The sequence below is a fragment of the Podarcis muralis genome, chromosome 2, assembly GCF_964188315.1.
Source record: "Podarcis muralis chromosome 2, rPodMur119.hap1.1, whole genome shotgun sequence".
In the NCBI taxonomy this organism is placed as follows: domain Eukaryota; kingdom Metazoa; phylum Chordata; class Lepidosauria; order Squamata; family Lacertidae; genus Podarcis; species Podarcis muralis.
In genome coordinates this window covers 82981020-82996858 of record NC_135656.1, presented here as the reverse complement: position 1 = coordinate 82996858, position 15839 = coordinate 82981020, and the positions used below count along the sequence as shown (strand labels likewise).

The following is a 15839-nucleotide window of genomic DNA, read 5'->3' as shown; positions in this document are numbered from 1 at the left end:
TTTAGCTGTGTATAGAGGTTAACTATGTACATGCAATAATGAAGCATCCTTCCAATACGTTCCATAACATCCATGATTTGGACATGGGTTTGAGCACAAGCCATGTGTCAACACTTGTGCTTCAACACAACACACACAGAGAGACATACATCCCTCTACCTTTGTAGCTTGAGACAAAACATGCAGCCAAGGAAACACATGCTGATGTTGTGGCTTGATATGGAAAGTCTGACCCGTGGTCTATCCAACCCAGTCATGTCTTGTCTTCCCCAACAGCACCAGAAGTCTCAGATAAAGGTTTTTCCAGGCCCTGCTATGAGGGATTGTTTAATGAGAAATGCTAGGAAGCGAAACAGAATGGTGAAGTTGGTTTTTTAAATTCCTGCCAAATGTGCAGGACTTGAAAGGGTGATGGATTACATGCTTGAAGAGTGACTGGCCTCAAGAGAGTATGTAAGATGGGCACTGTCAGTAGGCTGTTTAAGAGGGGAGAACTATATCCTGTTTGAGGCACCTGGGATCCACCTGCATGATGGGTGGATCTGATGACCACTGGCAAAATCCTATTTACAGAGAGCATTTAAGAGTTGCAGTGAGGCAAGCCACAGATCAGCTGCTGCTCTACCACTTGCCTTGCTCTTTCCAGGGATCCCTCAAGCTAAGCTGGAAAGCAGTACCCTGAGTATTGCTCCTGTAAAGGATAGGAGAGAGATTCTCAGCTTACATCTGCTGAACGGAAGTGAATGCCTACTTAGAAGCAAGCAGACTGGCTGGATGTCTCAAGGGGCATGATAATAGCTATAGCTGCAACTAGGGCACTATGCAGTATGTCCCGTGCTCAGAGCCAGAGTACCCTACATCTCAGCCTCTCCTTAGGGCAACCCTTTTTCTCACAACACAGGCATTTTTCTTCTAGTATGGCTCAATTATCTCTGCTGTTACACAACATGTCAGCAAATGCAAATCATTTCAATTAGTACCAATGGCAACTGTATTTCTCTTTAGTGCTTTCCATCCCAATTCAGCATATCATGGTTTCGCAGACATTAATTCCCAATCTCACGAGGAAAAGAAGCATTATTGAATTTTTATTTTTCTAAAATAAGATACTAAGATGCATCCGTCAAGTACTCTAAAGACCTCTAAGGGAGCCCAAATTGAAAATTAGACACATTCACACTTACCTCTTCAAACATCAGTAGACTAACCTAATATTAACTTCAGCAGTAAGAGCACATTTCTGAGTGGTCTGTGCTGCCTCTGCCATGTGCACTGAATCAGTCTTTACTCTCCTCCCCAATATCAATAGAAGTCCCATTCATATTGCCTTGCATAAAGAGAATACTTTCAGCTTCCTATCTTAAAAAACCCCCAACAAGTACATGTGCCCAGAAAAATGCAAATGCAGAACTTTCTATCTATCCAGAAACCCTTTAATTGTTTTCTAACATGTATCCCCAGCATGCTTGAAACTTCTGCTAGGTGCTTTTTGTGATAATTTAACACCCATCTGCTACTGAAAAGGGATAAATCTGCAGGGCAGAGCCACTTCCAGGGGTAATTATAGCAGTAAACCAGACTGCTAGCATGAAGACATCTTTCAAATGTGCAGACACTTAGAAAGGACATCAACCCATTTCCCCATTTCCAAAACGTGTAGCATTCCAAAACTCACAAGGTGGACTTTACCCCTCTGGTTGAAGACAGAGCCCAATATAAAAAGAATTCACAACATGAGCCTTAGGCATAGATAAGCTTGGCTTCATCCTTGCTTTGCAATTTGGATGAGCCTTGCAAACCATGAAGCTGACTTTTACTCTTCTCCACATGCTCCCTGAGATCTGCCTGTTTCATTTTTTTTAAGTGCTGCATGCACATTTATGCCCTCATTATCTAGAAGTTATAAAGTGCAAAGCTGTTCTGAATGTGAGGGTGGGTGGTCTTGGTGACATCATAGCATGCCAACCAATCAGAACCATGTATGGTGGCCTATGTTACAGATTTAAAATAACCCTTTTCTGAGCATAACCTTTAAAGAGAAAGTGTTTGGGGTGAATATAGAGCGCTTCTAACCCAGCCCCAAAGCTCTAGAAACACAGCTCTAGACTGGGTTGAAACCTGTTTCAAAATGAATCTTCTGCAACTGCTTAAGGGAGAGGTCAGCTTGTGTGATCAGGGCAACACTGGATGACAGATGTCATCACAGCAAATTCTATAAAGAGGTTTACGCATCCCTAGCATGCTCCAGTGCTATGCTGTCTGAATATGTGAAGAGTTGTTTGTGCAGAGGCGTCGCCTGATAGAATGTGTGAACAATGGATTGCACAGTCAACCCTGGCTCCCAACGTCACTCACACTTGGGAATCCAAGCTTAGTGGTCAATTTTACTCAGTACCAAGGATTCAATTTATTTCTGCTCAAAATGCCAGAAATGAGCAGAGTCTATCCATATTCACACTTAAAAGGTCCAAAAATCATTAGCTTATAAACTTTAATTACTATGAATGGTGCAAAAATGGGATTTCCAATAAAAATACTGTATAGCTATAGTAATTAGTGGAAGCTAATTATAGCAACTGATCAATCTAATTTCAAATAAAATTCCAACTGAGTACCTTTGCTATTCTAACAGGCAGAAGGAAATATCCCCTTCCCCTCCATTCTGGTTTGTTGTGGTTAATACGTTTTTTTTGCTTTTAGCCAAAGACCATTACAGCCACCACAGCACCCTTATTTCAAAATACCTCCCCCCAAAAAACCATTTCAATGTCCCCTGAAAAACTAAAAACAATTAACAGCATAATAGCCAAATATATCAACGAGTTCAGACTACACATCACCATGGCAATAAACTGCCAAGATTTTTGGGTTTTCCTTGAATTCTTAGGGCTGCCAAAGCATACAGGGAAGTTCCAGGTTCTGAGAAAGTATAGCTCTGAATCCCAAGAAGCTGGAGGGCAAACAGAGGAGGGCTGTTACTTTTCAAGTGTTGCTTGGGGCTTCTTCTTCTTCTTCTTTTTTGAAGAATCTGGCCAGTCCCTGCTGGAAACAGGATGCTAGACTAGATGGACTCTCAGTCTGACCCAGCAGGAAAAGGTACCAATTCACCTGCGTTTGCCTGCACACATTCCTTTTACTTTATTTGGTTTATGAACAGAATTGCACGATAGGGAAATTGTTAAATACCACTCCAAGTGGTATTGTGATGTAATTTTACATCAATGTATTGCTTGTGGTACCCCCATTCCACAATCAGTCACTACATTGTGTATCTGTAGAGTTTCCTAAGGTGGCAGAGGATGAAAGAACTGGTAATTCAGGGCAACCTTTCAAACCTTTGTAGGGCTAGCCCTGTGATCTGTAGAAGACAGGAACTGCAAGTCATAGGGATGTTGCCCTTACCATTGCCTGCAATTAAGACACTACTGCAGTTGTAGTACATCTCTCCCAGTGGCAGTCATTGGTGGGAGCAGTTTGTGCATCAAGCGTTTCTGGGTGCACCCTGTCTGAAATGGCAGAGAAACTCTGGCAACAACTCTAGAGGCAGAGAACCATCAAGTGGAAATGCATCTGCTGTTCAGAAATGTGGGGCAACAGCCCTCTACAGCCACTGCAATGAATGCCACATGCAAAGGCACAGCAGGTCATCTGGCTGCAGAGGCTTGTGAAGCCCTGTGCTGCCTCTTAAGTGCCAATGATCATGACATTGCTTACAAAGGCACAGGGATCTGCAGATGCTGAAAATCAGCTGATCACCAGTGCCTGTGTGGGCAAAGGAAAGCAGGATGACTGATCGTCATTGTAGCGTCAGAGAATTGACAGGTGGGTGGCTGTGCCCATCTGTGTCAAAGCTGGTCCATGGAGTGGAGGAGGTGAAGAACTGGCCTAACAATCAGATCCCGTGTTTCAGAAAAATTCATGGAGAACAGAACTATCAACAGGTATCAGCCAAGATAAGTCAATCAAACTTTCAGGTTCAGATACAGTATCTCTCTAAATATCAGTTGCTAGGGGGCCGAATACCCTTAATATGAACTCCAAAGCATCACCTGGCTGACAACTTTTGATAACAGGATGCTGGACCAGGTAAGTATTTGATCTGATCCATCAAGGGTCTTCTTAAGCACCCCCCCCCCCAAAAAAATAGCCCAATCCTGCAGTTCAAGAGCAAGTGTGGTAGATATTTAGAGGAACTTTGGCTTGCTTGAAAACCTTGTGGCAGGCACTCTGGAACACAAAAACAAATGCTTATCTTCACAATTTTATTAAAGCAGCAGTGTTATTCCTATATATATCCTCAGCAGTATGCTGTGGGTGTGAATTTCACAGACTGCTTGTTGGCAGAGTATTTACTCTCGATTCATTGCATGCCAGGTTATTCTTGTATGAAGACAGGGAGAAAGGGAGCCTCAGCTATTCTGGCCTAGAATATTTTAGCTCCTCTGTTCATATCTCCTTTCCCAACCCTGCCACCCCAACTGTTAAACTTTCCATCAACATCTTTTCAACGTTTGCTACTACATTTTGTATCATTACTTTTATCTGTAAGGAATTGAAAACTTACCAATAACCCAGGTGATGCATTTTCTGCATTCGTTCTCCATTTGTTTAGTCTTTCCAAATAAGCTATTCATTTGTAAAACATAATATGATAAAGGGCTGTCACTTTCAGAAGAGCTTCCTCCAGTTCAAGCTGCTGCTTTTATCATCCTAGTAACAGGAGACCAAGGCTACACCTAGCTTTCTTTTAGCTATATATAATATGATGTCAATATTAAATATTTCCAAGCATGGAACAGCTGTGCAGAACCACCATTGAATAAAGCCTGCGCTGTATCTTAAATGCCAAAGTAAGAGAGACCACAGATCTGTGACTGAATCTTCCATCTTTTCAAATTTTGCCAAATAAGAGCAGCCATCAGAGCCAATCTGGATTGGGACCATGGAGCTGGGAGAGCAAGTACCAGTGGTTCCCCTAAACAGAGAAAGGGGCCTGGGGCTGAAAGACAAAGGAAAGTAGTTGTAAGTGTGCACAGAACAGGAATGAGTGTACGTATGGAGTACTTGCTGTTTGCATGACATACAACTTAAGGTTCTTCCTTTAACGTGAAATTTACGTGATTTTTTGGTACATGTGTGAATCTGTAAGAGTCTGAAGTCTTAAAACTAGAGGTTTTTTAATGCTACAGTTTCTTGTTTTTGAAAACAATTCACAGAATCGCATGAGCCATCTTTAAAGTAGCAAGATTTAACATCACTGTGGCTTTATAATACTTATATACTACACTTTTATGTGTTGAAATCACTTTACATCAGCCCTGTAAAATGTAGGCCATTTTAATTATCCCCCACCCTTGCCTCTTTGTTTTGCTCATCGTTTGTCATTTGGTCCAGAAGTATAGTAGGCATACAATTTTGCAATGCAGTATTGTGCATTGGCCCAAAGGGGTGGGGTGGGGGCCAATGCAGAGACCGAGCAGTTTATAACAACTTTGGAATGTAGCCCATTATTATCACAGAGTGCAGATCAAGTAAATCCATGGCAGGAATTTCAATGGCTCAAGGAATGAGTCAACCCAGAGGCTACAACTGAAGTCACAAGACAAAGTATATAGTAAGAGTAAGAGTAAGAGTAAAAGAGAGAGAGAAAATACGGTATGTAGAAAACACATACACATTTTTCAACAGGAAATAGACCTGACCAAATGACATACACATGCAGCACCTCACTCCTAACACCTTCTCTCACGCAGCGACCCCTTTCCCTCCTCCCACATGTAAACACAAAGCACTGTTCTCGTTCTCTTGTTCTCTCTCTCTCTCTCTCTCTCTCTCTCTCACACACACACACACACACAACACACACAAGCACACACTGGCCACCTACATCCCTTATGAAGCAGATGCCCATGCCAAACCTTATACACGTACTGAAAGGACAAACCCTCAGTTTTAGAAAAATAGGATTTTCAGACTTTGTAAATGCTGGACAAACAAGATGCCTTAGCCGTGGTGCTGTTCCTATGGCTCTATAATAAGACACAAAATATAACAAAATATAGCACTGAGATTCAGTGATAATCACTAAATCTGACATTTAGAGAACTCTGCAGAAACTGATAAAAAAGCTTATCAAAGAAAATCTTATCTTTCGTAAGTATTTACTACATTGGAGTTCCAATCCTACGCACAAAAACCTGGAAGCAAGCCCACAGAACACGGTGGAATTTACTTCCGAGTAAGTATGAGCAACTTTTTGCAGCAGGACATCAGGCCAATTCTGCACATAGCTCTTGTAGCCTCAAAGGAGGAAGGAACACCACCTGGTCTTACTCAGCTTCACCTGATCTAAGACTGTTAAATGCCTGCCTTTGCAATTTTAGCCACAGCCACTAAGGTAGTTATTTTTGCCCTCTTTAGCACTGTAAAGCAACAAAGGTTTTAACTGCCAGCATAATAGAGCTGTCAGAACTGAGCTTGATCCTCAGAGGCTTTGATTAAGGCAGGGAGATCAGAGCAAGGAAGAAGCTACAAACCTTGCTATAATCCATGGGCAATGCCTTTGTTTTCTCTAAAGAGAAGACTCGAAATTAGACTAATAAACTAGGAGAACAGCTCCTTTTAAAATTGGCATTGCAGTGGTACCTCCTTTGTCACAAAAATCCTCCAGTCCACTGAGAGAGGGAGTATTAGCTCCATTGTACATGGCTTAAAATAACCCAGTATTAATCACACTAGAGAGTGAACCTAGGCAATTAAAAATCCTATTCCCAGACTGGAAGAAGGGTCCAATCAAAAGCAACAGTAGACCTTCCACACCATTTCACTGCAAATTCAAGTTTAGCACACTGAGAATACAACTGTAGAAATCTAGCCACCAGAGCAAGGAGACATGGGTTGAGGTAGGGAGCACACAGGCACATGGCTAGCGTTTTGTAGTTGCATTCTCAGTGTGCAGTGCAATCCTGTCCACTTCTACTCAGAGGTCAGTCCAATAAAGGTCCAAGGTACTCTAAGGTACACAGATACAGTCCAAGACTTATAGTGGCATGTTTTATGTTAAATAGGTTCCCTTTTAACCCTGGTTTGCAAACCATGTTCATGTCTTGGTTTCAATCTCTGCTTACAGAGGGAACTCCGATAGCATTAACCACGGATAAGATTAGTGCAAGATTAACCCTTGAACATGGTCAATACTGTTGGGGGAAGGACAAGAGAATTCACACAAGGAAGGATACAACGCTAAAGAATGGAAGCAGCGTTCAAGCAGCAAACCAGCCTGAGCATGTGAACACAGGCCGTTCCAATGAGAACTCACTGAAAGCAGGAAGCCACCTGAACAGGATGGCTTGTGTTTTTTTAGACTTGCGCACTTCCTCAACTCCAGAAGGAGAAACCACTTTTGTCCAGGAGGCTGACCCTCTGTGGGCCACCTCTGACAGGTGGGTGGGGTCTGCCCACCTGCCAATCACCTGGGTGGACCCGATCCCTGCCAAAAGCAATGGGGTGTGGAAGAGATGCGTTCAGCACTGAATTTAAACAGTGACATCTGCAAGCCCTGCTGCCAAAGAACAACTGGGAGGGCACAGCTGAGAGTGTCATCCCAGTTGCCCCTTTGCAGTGAAGCATGCACTCAGTCCTTTTAAAATTTAGCACCAAATGCAAGTCCCATTGCTTTCATCAGGGATTGGATCCAGCACCAAATGAAACCCCACTGCAAAAGAACATTTGGGAGCACAGTTGTTCCTTGAGCAGCACGGAGGGGATGGAAAGAAGCACAGGGAGGCTTCAAAGTGCAGAGAGGGAGACACAGTTCCAACAGAATATTTGCTGTTTCTCCTTGCTGAGCAAGGCACATTCCAACAAAGTAATCTTGCTCCAGCCAAGGAGCAACAGGCAGCCCATTTTCTTTGAAGTCCCAGTTTCCTGCAGCACACCTGATTTCAGGTGTAGGGGTGGCAGTTGTGGTTTCCTGGCAGGTCAAGTCTGGCCTGTGAACTGGAGGTTCCCCACTCCTGCACTGCTTCTTCTGTTGGCCATTACCCTTAACCTCCTGCCCTGACTCATCTGCTGTGTTCTCATTGCTCTGTCCTCACCACTCATCCTTTAAAGACCCTTTCTACAATCAGCTGCGTGGAATGCTCAGAGTTTGACATGAAATAAAAGTCTGAATTAACCTGCCACAACGAAAATCCACAGTGCTCAAAAGACAGATCCTATTCATCTATTGGTCCATGGCTGTCTTGCTGTTGACATATACAGCCCTAAACAACTTTAGGCCAGGGTACCTGAAAGACTGCCTGCCCATAGATAGATCACTTCAATCTTACTTGTAGCAACAAGTCCTATGGGCTATTGTGCCCTTGCATTTTGAAATGCTCTTCCTTCTGCCATACTTTGGTTGTGTTTTACAGATCTTTAAAAGACATATTTCTTCTCCCACGCATTCCCTGACCGCTGCATTTGGTTACTGAAGCTGGACCCCTGTACCTGACAATTGTGACTTGTGTTTTATCCATTATTACAATGATGTGGGATGCGTGGTTTTATACTGTTCTATATTCTGAGCTTTGTATGCCACTTAAGAGATTTTTTGTGATATTAAGCTGGTAACAAGTGCTCTTAAATACAGCCATAGCAAGGGAGCAGTTACGTGTAGTGAACCATATGTAAGAGAAGCTCTCTACATGGTTCATATAGATTAGCCATGTCAATGCAACCCCCCCCCCTTTTTTTTTTTGCTGGAATTGCACTGGCATGGCTGGAATCCATCCAACCTGCCTGATGAGCTGCTCATGGTCATGTTGAGTTCTACCCATGTAGCTGTGCTGCAACTGGTTACCCATGTGTCTGCTTGCACGTATGAGGGTTTCAAAACAGATTAATATTTCACAGACCATTTCCCGCAACTGAATAAACAGGCTACAGTGACAGCTGAGCCAGTCTTCTCCTCATCTCACTCTCAGAGACAGAAGACAACAGTCCTACAGTAACAGATAATAAATTGTTATTATTTTGGTCATGATTTCAACAGAGGCAATGTTGTTCTCACTTTCATCTTTGATGACAAAGATCCTGTACAGCTATGGTGCAATCCAAACCCTTACGGTCTAAAAGCTGAAACTTGGAAGAGATCCAGATTCCCATTAAGTGATTACATGTTTTACTATTAAGATAATGTATGGACTGTTTAACCTAACCATAAGGCCCTCATTTGTTACATTGGGCTTTCTTTCCTATTCAGCAACTATTCACTTCCTTGACACACAGAATAAATCCCTTTCTCCTGAGGAAGCTTTTAAATTGATTTTTTTTTTATTACTTCATATAAAACTTCACTCTTCTATCTACAATAAATTATTCTCTGCCTCAGACGAAAGCTTTCATTGTAGCCACCACACTTTTTTTTGCTGTGCGCAACCTATTTAAGTATCACTCTTACACTCTTGAGATCTTCCAACAACTGGCATCCTCCTGTTTAGTCAGACACTGTGAAGTTCATAGGCTGGTTTTCCTACCACAACATCTGCTTTGCATTAAACTATTGGCAGCACTTACTAGGGACTCTCAAGTAACTCCAAGCAATTAACCAGATGATGCTGTCAGGTGCGCTTCTCATACCTCTCAGCTGTAGCACCTGTTCAAGTCATTGTTCCCTAGTGTAGCTGACCTCAAATCCTGTATCCAAAACTCTAGGCACTAAAGGCTTGCTTACATTAAACTCTCCCATTATCAAGGTGACCCAAGCCACAATTTCAGGAGGAAGGCAAAAAAGAAAGCCCAGGATCACTGTTAGCTTCTTCGGTTCAAATATGTTGTGACAGCTCCTGAACATGAGAAAAACAATTCACCAAAGTAAAACTGAATTGGACTCTTTCATGAATTAATCTGCATTTCTTACTGAAGAGAAAGATGGTAGGGCATAAGGCAAGAGAAAAGATGGATTTGGACATCTGTTCCAGGTAACCTGTAGGGACAGGGATCAATAGGTTCACTGGGTACTAAGCCTCACCAAGTATGCACTTGCAATTGAAATCTAGGTTTCACCAGATATGGCCCTCAAATTCTCAAGCTGCTCTTTACAACCAGGTCAACAGTAAAACCCTAGCAGTGCCCCATTTTGCACTGAAGCACTATAAATTCTGTAGTTCCACAGAACAAAAATAGCTTGACATACCACTAAGCTGGAGAAAACACACACGGCCTGGCAGAACATTTTCTAAAACAAAGCTGGTTGTGCATTTTGCCTCTTGAAGCCAAGATGTGACGGAAGAACTCAAAGGAAGCGTGCAGGTGGCATTAACAGGTGTAATGCCTTAATTTAAGTCAGAGATCCCACTTTAAATTACATTATTTCAATTGCCATGCTGTGATATCAGTTCATAACTCCCACTGGGAAGTTCCATCAGCTGAGGGAGGTTTTCTTCCGCTGACTGTAGCTCTTGCAGCATGTGGAGTTTACCTGGAACCTGACTGCATTATTAATGAAGTTCGCTGCTGGGTTACTTTTTGCAACAGTGATTCTCATTGGCACCACACATCCTCTCTCGTCTCAACACACTGTCACTTATCATTTGATGCAATGTTCTTGCAGCGAGCGTGGCAACATAAATTACCTTTAAGCATCTTGCTAATTAGCATCAATGCACTTATTAAATGAGACTCAAGAACAGACAGCTCTTGAACCCTTAAGCTACTCTTTGGTACACGGGTTTTCTATAAAAGATTTGGTTCATTTCCAAATATTATTATTGGCATCTTCAATCCATCGACACTTGCATCACCACCAAACTGGAAGCAATAGACGTACACTCAAAGTTAGAAAGCAGCTCAGAAATATTTGGGACAGAGGTTGCCATCCTACATTTACCGAGACACTGGAAACCACCTGCTCAGATCACTGTAAACAACCAGAACACTGTCTCCTAGAAATTGAAGCCTTGGGCTCACTAGGCCTAGCTATGCTACAGCAATTTAAAAAATAAACCTTGTTTTGATTGAAAATCAATAGATGGATAACTTAGCAAATCCTTGAAATCAGTGGCTAATTATTCTACAATACAGGATGCTATAACTAGGCTAGCTGAACTCCACTGTAAGTACCTACCAGAATGAACTCATGGGAGAAATGTCTTTAGACTCGTATGGGGGAAAAAGTCACAACTAAATTAACAGCAAGTTACTGAACAACCAGAAGAGCTAGGTTTCCGGTGCTTGAACACAACAAAAGAGAAAATAGTGTGTTATGAAGAACAGAGCATGTGCTATAAAGGTAAAGGGACCCCTGACTGTTAGGTCCAGTCACGGATGACTCTGGGGTTGCGGTGCTCATCTCGCTTTACTGGCTGAGGGAGCCGGCGTACAGCTTCTGGGTCATGTGGTGAAACAGAGCAGTGCACGGAAACGCCATTTACCTTCCTGCTGGAGCGGTACCTATTTATCTACTAGGCTGGCTGGAGCAGGGACCGAGCAATGGGAGCTCACCCCGTCGCGGGGATTTGAACTGACAACCTTCTGATTGGCAAGCCCTAGGCTCTGTGGTTTAGACCACAGCACCAACCACATCCCTGAGTATGTGCTATAGATGCTGGCAATTTAACCTGGAAAGAAATTGATCATCAAAAGCATAACTCATCAGTTGGGAGTTCACTTTTCTGGATTGCTCAAAAAGCAAATCCTCTTAAAAACCAATACAGAGTATCCCTAAACCAAAAGGGATGAGTTAGTCCACTAGTTATTTTTCTTCTGTATACAGACAAAAAGATGGCAAAAGATGGACTCAGAATGCATTTTAAGGTACTGGAAGAAGAAAATGCTTGCTAAATACAAGTTTGAGACACTGATCCTCAACTGTGAAAATAAAGAAGTTTTGGAGCACCCTTTCTTACTGCATGCATAGACAGGGGATAGGCTGGCATTTTGCTCCATGCTACGCAAGGGCAGAGAGGAGTTTACATCTCCCCAGGGAACTCAGCATCTCCCTATGGAAGATTTTTTTGTGCAGTTATTTCTAAAAATGCTTGAAGCTATTTCCAAAATGCCCTACTCCTGTTTGGCTGAATTTGGTTATTAAAAAAAATACTGTTCTCTCCTACCCTCACATCATCAATGAAGACTGCACCCCCAATGCAGTCTGATCCTTTCACAGTTTTTTGATACAAAACTGGAATTCTGGCATCGAGCAGTTTGCAGAGGTCAGTGTGGAGTCTACTGTTTTGAATGTATTCTGCTCCCTGCACACACACATGTATGCACACTCTCTCGCACACACTCCTATAATCATGCACCAGGCAAGGTTGAAAAAACAAATGTTTCAGCTACATTCTGACAGGACATTAAATTAATGACAGGCTCCAGACCAATATCCATTATAAAGCAGTTGCCGAAAAATATTTTATGATGAGAGCACAACTTCCCATAACCAGTCATGGTTGTCCCATTTACTTCAGAGCTCTTCACACAACATAATATAAAATGCTACCCGTGAAGTAAGGAGCATGAATTAATATGACTTACAAGTTCTAATAACTTACAAGTTCTAAGTCCACATCAATGTAAATAAGGAGCATGGGACAGCAGACAGGGCTGGTTTGCATCAGCTCCAACCCCACATATCCACTTTATCCAGCCCACAGAGGAGGGTGTTGGCAGGATGTGGCAGTGCCACTAATAGGAAGGGGCAAGGCTTCACCATCCTTACACTGGGCCCATTTTTCTCTTGGCAGACAGGCAGATACTGAAGCAAAAGAGGCCTTTTCAAAAATAAGCAACTGAAACATAGGGAAGCCTGAAAAGCACAAAGGCCAGTGCTTCTGATGAGTCATGGACCTGTTTTAAGACACGATTTCTTTAAAATTTGCACACTAATTAATTGCCTATATTAAGAACATTATAGGGCCTTGTATAATGTTCTGAACATTATAGGGCCTTGTACATGTGCTCTGGGGTTTTGGGGGGGAGGGAACTGGAGGATTTTTGCATTTTCAAAAATTTGGAAGCTTCATATGTGCATTAAAATATTACAATGAAGTATGTTGCATGCTCCCATCATTGAAAGAGGGGAGTGTTTCTCCCACTGCAAATGGCAAGTGTGAGGGAGGTTAGGACAGTGGTTGGGGTTAGAGACTTATGATCCCCTTCCATGCCTGTTCCAAAAGAGGCCACCCCCCACCCCAAATATGGGGGAGGGAATCAACGATGCAAGAGTAAACTATGTGACAAACATCACCTCTAGTTTGACTCCTAAGTAAGTAAATTATAACTATTAAGCACAAAAGCATGGTTTCTTTATGCAGCTGCTTCAGGCACAAGTTCAAGTTTCTAGCATTAGAACTAAATGCTTTAAGCCAAGCTGTGTTTGTTTCAAAGCAAATTCACATTTCAATGTTTATGCTATCCCTAGGAATTCTCCACTAAATACACCCTCACACTAGAGAGGAGGGTGTTATCACTCATCACTCTGATTCCTATTTGGGCTGAAGCAATCTGTTCTTTCACTTTCCATAATTGCTAACATGTCTGACTTGGCTATAATTACTGCCACTATTGTTACAACATTTGCTCAGGCTTAGCCGTCTGGCCCCTTCATCAGTAGTTGGACAGGCCTGTTATTAGCCTCTCTCTATTATAATCCACATTAGAAGGAGGTTTGAAACCACTGCTGCTCTCCTCTGCATTCAAGGAGTCACAGTATTCTCAGTAGACACAGAAAGCCAGCTTCAGAGATACTTTCTAAACAGCTGCCTGATTGTGTGTGTGTGTACATACACACACACAAATGTATACATAAACATCAAGAAATACATGCATTAGTCGAGCTCTGAATCCTTTGTAATGGCTATCATCCAACACAGGCTCCCTTTGGGAGTAACTGCCACACAGCTTTTCCTTTTCCTTTTCAGCATTACAAATGCCTTCACATTTCATCCACATCAATACACTCGAGCTCCAATGCACTATATATTCTGCACATGGAGATCAGGTGTGAAAGATGGGTCATTGGATTTGCAAACACTAGAGATAAAGGGAAGGAGTGTGTGTTAGCCCCCCCCCCCCCCCGATCAGTTTCTGAATACAGTATACCATGAATACCTTGGGTTGTATGCAACTCACCCTTGAACGTGCCCACATTAGAGCTTGACTTTCTGGTGTGAAAGTTAGGATGAAATGCATGTATCACATCCCTTGGGCAACGAGAAGCAGGTGTAGGCTAAGCATCTTAGGGTGCACCTCATCTGATATACTATCCCATCTTTCATTCTGCACCTGTTTCTCTTCCTTGCCACTTAAGCAAGACTGCATATTTTCATTTCTCCCTATGTACCAATCCCCATCAGTTTCCATCTCACATAGTGATATTTGGAAGTAACGAGAAATGCCCCCTCCCCTCCTTTTGGCACAGGAGAGCAGTTACTGATGTAAGATTGCAAAGCGTTCTTTGCAAAATATTCTTTTTATTTTTAACCATTTGCCTGGCCCAACTATAAGAAATCACAGTCAATTAAAGTGCATGGCAAGAGCAATACCAGGCCACTGAGGGACAAACCAAGGACAAACATCCGCAAAAGAGCTTTGAAAAAGACCTGAAATGGAGAGGTGAAAGTGACACAGTCACTACTAGGATGCACTGTAAAGTGAGGCTTCCTTCAGCAAGGAGACACTCTCTGTAGCCCAGAGTCACCTTCAAGTCTCACAAGGCTTGTCATTTGACCCCTACCCTGTCAACACACCATGTGAGACACGCCAAGCAGCCCATCTCCTCGGAGCAGGCCCTGCGCCACTTGACACAACTCAAAGCGGCACGGCGTCGTTGAGACCAGCGCCGCCTAATTTTCCAGGGGAAGGTGCGCGCACCATTCTCACCGGGTGCCCAGCAGCTCTCTAAAGGCAGCAAAGCCCCCGGGGGTGGGGGACGCTTCCGCCCCTTCCTTCCACAGTACCGAAGTGCTTCTTCAGTGCCCGGAGCTGCACACAACCTCCCCAGAGGCCACAGGCTCTGGGAAGCCTTGGTCCGGTGCACCTTCCTGCCCCATGGACCTGCGCAGCGACAGAACGGTGAAGCAGTCGTAAACAAATCCGGACTTGCCTCCTTCCCTCGAAGTTATGGGCTGCGCCTGGAAAACCCCCCAGGACAGCTGCGTGCGTGTGCTTTGCACACCTGGAAGGGGGGGCACGGGCGCAAGGCCCACCCCCCCCACCCATGGCAGACGGGGAGCAGCAGCAAGAGGAGGAAGGGGCCGGAGACCCGCCGCGCCCCCCTCGAGACAGCTGTCCCCGCCGCCGCCTCCCTCGCCCCCCTGCCCCCGTCGCCGCCCCCCGCCTGACCTGTAGGCGCTGCAGGTAAGAGGCCGGCACGTAGCCCGTCTCCCCGGAGCCCGCCCGGGTCACCAGCCACCAGTGCTGGTTGCTCCGCTCCAGTAGCAGGAAGGTCTCTCCGGCGCCGAAGGCCAGGGAGCTGGGCTCGGCCGAGCGGAAGCCGTACAGGGCCCGGTACATGGCGGCCGTGAAGGTGGGGTGGGGGGAAACACTACAGGGCAGCGGACCCGAAGGGGACCCTCCGGTCAAGTGCCAGCGCCGCCTTCTCCGCCGGCTCCCGCTGCAAAACACGGCTCCCCAGGCTCCGCCCCCGCCCCGGGCTACGTCACCCTCGCCGGCGATGTCAGCGCGCAGCCACGCCCCCTGCCGGGCTCGCGGGGCTGCGGCGCCACCTGCTGGGCTGCCGCTCTATGTGGGAGGCGGGAAGCGCGGCCGGGGGCGGAAAGAGCAACAGCGCCTCAAGCGGCTGCTGCTGCTGTTGTTATTGGGTCAAGTTGTCGTCCCTCGCCCCGCCTTGGGGGAAC

At 44.4% G+C, this 15839-nt stretch overlaps 1 protein-coding gene across 3 annotated transcripts in view; it reads right to left on the bottom strand.

Moving 5' to 3' along the window:
• Nucleotides 1–15623, bottom strand: part of NCKIPSD (NCK interacting protein with SH3 domain) — an 86841-nt gene extending 71218 nt beyond the window's left edge. Inside the window, exon 1 of one of the 3 annotated variants that reach the window (XM_028719155.2) lies at nt 15325–15623. In XM_028719155.2, the coding sequence (XP_028574988.2) occupies nt 15325–15495 (171 nt within the window). In that variant the 5' untranslated portion in view covers nt 15496–15623. The remainder of the gene's footprint in view (nt 1–15324) is intronic. The other 2 variants (XM_028719153.2, XM_028719154.2) reach the window with 2 other exon arrangements.
• Nucleotides 15624–15839: the final 216 nt, after the last annotated feature.